At 42.8% G+C, this 3982-nt stretch overlaps 1 protein-coding gene across 1 annotated transcript in view; it reads left to right on the top strand.

Moving 5' to 3' along the window:
• LOC124159029 overlaps positions 1 to 3089 on the top strand; it is a 289111-nt gene extending 286022 nt beyond the window's left edge. Inside the window, exon 10 of the mRNA XM_046534515.1 lies at positions 1 to 3089. This exon is cut by the window's left edge and continues 44 nt beyond it. Coding sequence (XP_046390471.1) covers positions 1 to 1032 — 1032 coding nt within the window. The 3' untranslated portion in view covers positions 1033 to 3089.
• The last annotated feature ends 893 nt before the right edge of the window (positions 3090 to 3982 follow it).

The following is a 3982-nucleotide window of genomic DNA, read 5'->3' as shown; positions in this document are numbered from 1 at the left end:
CCCGTGACCGTCAAGAACAGACCAAGGATACCGACTCCGGACGTGACCAAGGAATCCCCGCCCGTGTTCGACATCTCGGCCGCGATGACCGCCCTCTCCCGGGAGGACAACCCCGGCCCAATGGGCCAAGGACAGAACATTCCGACCACCACTAACACCGTGGTGCCCGTCACCATGAGCAGCGCTCAGGTGAACACGCTCGCGGCCAACGGAGCAGCCGTCGCTGCGGCGGGCGCTGGCATCTTTGGTCCCTCGCACGTCCTCCACCTGCAGCAGGGCGGCGGCGTCGGCGGGGGCGGATACCATGGCCACCACTCGGACCTGCCGGTCGTGCAGGTAGTCCTCTCGCCCATCAAGGAGCTCGAACACCTCCCACACCTACCTCACCACCCGCACGGCACCGCGGCCCTCGCTCAGGCCGTCCTTTCACCGGCCCTCACCTCCGCCGGCCTCGCCACCGTCCTACCCTCCGGGCCCCCATCCGCGGCTTCAACGCCCCCACCCTCCCTCGTCCCCATCGTCTCTTCAGCCGCAGCTACCACGTCCTCGGGCTCCATCGCCATGTCTTCCATCCCCATTGGCTCCGTGGTGGCCCTTGCGAACCAGGGTGCCGGAGGGTCTTCTCCGGGCACCCCGATTCTCACCTACCTGCCCCCGCAGCACCGTCACCATCAGCACCACATGATACCGGCGACGCACACGACTTGCACGTTGTCTTCCAATACGTCAACCACCTCATCGCACTCTTCGGTGGCCACTTCTCTGTCCCCCCTGGCGTTCCAGCTGATATCGGACGCGGGGGCTGTGGCGGCGGCCGCTGCGGGTGTCGGCATGGTTGCGGCCGGAGGTGGAGGCGGCGGCGGAGGGGGTGGTGGAGGCGGTTCCTCAGAGTCTGGCATAGGGTCAGAATGGGGTGACGACCATGCGACTGGAGGGGAGTCTGCAGAGGAAGGCCCGAGGAGCAGGAAGTCCAGCGTGGCATCCCAGAAGCAGCATCAACAGCAGACAAAGAGAGGGGAGGTTTACGTGTGATGAACCATCAATAATATGCCTAATTTCGAAGTGCTTCTTTGTATAATTTTGACATTGACGAAGATGTTTGGAATCGAATTCGGGAAGAATGGGTTTCTCTTCCCTCCTCCTCTGATAAGAGGAAGACAAGTGGACTGAACCATACTATGCTTTGCCTAATGTGAAATCAAGGCACTGGTAAGCTACAATGGTGCTGTCAATGCAGGATTATGAGGTGGGCTCTGCACCCATCAAATCACCACTCTGAGTGGAATTGAGATGAATATAAATGCTGCCTCTGCACCTGTGTGACGAGGTAGTTGCACATAGTATACAACTTGTATTTCTGAATTGAAATACTGCTGCTATTTTAAACACACCAAGGTGAGAGAGGGGAATTAATGCTATTGCCCAGCAAGCATTCAAAGCCATATCATAGGTTTAGTATTCTTGATTCTGTAATTTTTCGTAGCAAGGCAATTCAGAAAATTCTCATCAGTATTTAACTGCTTCCAGAATCAATGAATACAAAAAGTTTACACTTCAATAACTTGTGGTGAAATGCCCTGGGCAAAAAGAATACATGAGCATAATGTGACTGAAGTGAGAGAGCCAACTGGTAATGATTGGCTCATAGACCACTGACACATGGAATGCTTGAGTGCTTCCTTGTTCCTCATTTCATTGATGACGTGTAATAGTGGAGAAGATTCACACTTGGATTTCTTTTATCCTCATGAACACATTTTGATTGGGTAACTTGAAATTTGTGTCTGAACTGATTCACATTAAAATGGATAGTAAATATTTAGTTAATTTTTATCTGATTCAGAGGAAAATAGTTCTCTCTCAGTATTTCAATTCCGTTGAATGATTTAAATAAGGAGAAAACTGGAAATCAATGACATGATTATTCATGAAGAGGCTCTCCTAGAGTTGAAATGTTGTAATGAATGTTGAGCACTTTCCCCCATAGGGTAAAAATTTTATGGCTATGCCTCTTCTGACAAAATATTGATTAATTTTTGTTTTGTCAGTTACATTTTATTAAAACAAAGGTTTCAAGAGTGATTGTGCAATTTGAAGATAAACACGGGTTGTAGCAATTTAAATATTTACTTATTGCTTTCCGTGAGGATATATCTGTTATACTTGATGAACACTTATCATTTAGTGTGCATAAAACAAACTGTTTGATAGAGATTGTCAAGAAGCCCTTTTTGGTTAGAGATAAAGATTGATACCATGTTATAGTCAATATAGTGGCATGAATTTTATCGTTCCTTTAATGACCATTCAGGAAGATGATTATAAGTGACATGAGTATTAAGCCATCCACATCATGAGTATTTGTTCATATTTTGCATGAATGATGTAATTATGAAAATATTGAGAGTTGAAGATGAATTTGCTTCACAAAGCAATGGTGTAGATTATTATTTGACAATTACTTAGGTTACTGTTTAAAATTATTGACAGGAGTAATTCCGACAGTGATATTTTTATTTGGGTATGTTTTTAATCAACATGAAAATGTTATTTCTTTTACGTGTATGAATGCCATCTGCTATACCGCAGTGAATATTTTGATCATATTTTAAAATGAATGCTCATTCCATTGACTAATGTTTTTAATCATTAATGTGCCTCACTTCATACTTTAATGCTTCATGAACATATTTATAAGTTCTAGTGGTTGAAATGGAAAGAATTGGATAAGTGTGAAATGAACTAAAAATATTAATCATACTGCTTGTGTTACTACCTGATAAGAATGAAAATCAATGTGTGATTCAAGCTCTATTTTGTTGAGTTGGTGCTGAATTACTGAAGTGATTGTATTTGCTCAGTCAAGGGCTGTGAAAGTGAAAGGAACTGTAATGAATAGATACCCATGTACTACTTAACGAAAACACCTGACTTTTGTTATGAAATTTATTGTTTGTCATTAGACAGATGGAATTGCTATTCAGGAAGATGCTGTTAAGTGTCATACGTTAATTTATCCATGTGAACTCATCAGAAAAACAAGTGCTGCTGAATTTATGTATTCCAATATTAAATTTACTTTTAAATAATCTCATATACTAATTCATTAATCCTATAATTGAAGCAAACTCTCTGCATGACCTCCTAATTTTGCTTTACCATTTTTACTCGTTGAGAATCATTGCAGCTAATTTATCTTAAACATACTTCCTCCTAAACTAAGACTTTCTTGGCCAACAATTCAAATTAAATGTAATGAACAAAGCTCTCGAAAAGGCATGTGTAAATTTGAAAAATAAAATCGCCATTTTAATGAAACCAGTTTAGATAGCAACGAAATACTCAATTGAAATACAAATTATAAGTGAACTGTGGTAAAAAAAAGAAGAAATGGTAGGCAGCCTAGAGAACATTGATCATTCAAGATTTTCTAGCAAGTTGTTCAAATTCCAGTAGATTATGAGAACTGAGATAAAGACATGTAGGGCCACTTCTTGGTCGTGGGCACAGTTTAGGGGAGGCCAGGGGCAGTGATGGCAAGTGAAAAAAATGAAAATGTTTCGTTTCGATCCGGAGGGAAGCGAAAGTACAAGGCCTAGGTTTACTTTCGTTCCTGCACGAAATTACTCGTACAATCACCAAGGAGTTTAATTTTGACCCAGGACGAAAATTTGCACCCGGGAATGAAACTAAATGAATGGAAACCTCGTTGTTCATAGTTATTTTTTGATCCCAAAAGTTGAATGGATGGGGAAAAAAGAGAATAGTTTTGACCCGTTACATTGGAAATTCACATAATATTGAGCTTAAAAATAGAATGGCCAGTTTGCATTCACCATTCTCCTGGTAGTGGTAAAAAAATACAAATTTCCCAAGTATCTAATGGCAGTAAGCCGAACCTCGATCTCATTCAACCATACTTCATCCTCGGTGTGTGGGTCAAAATTGAACCGTTTGAAGGTGAAGCACGTGGTCCTTCCGA

The sequence above is a fragment of the Ischnura elegans genome, chromosome 5 (genome assembly GCF_921293095.1).
Source record: "Ischnura elegans chromosome 5, ioIscEleg1.1, whole genome shotgun sequence".
In the NCBI taxonomy this organism is placed as follows: domain Eukaryota; kingdom Metazoa; phylum Arthropoda; class Insecta; order Odonata; family Coenagrionidae; genus Ischnura; species Ischnura elegans.
Note: the sequence above shows the minus strand (reverse complement) of the source record. Positions and strands in the feature narration are given on the sequence as shown.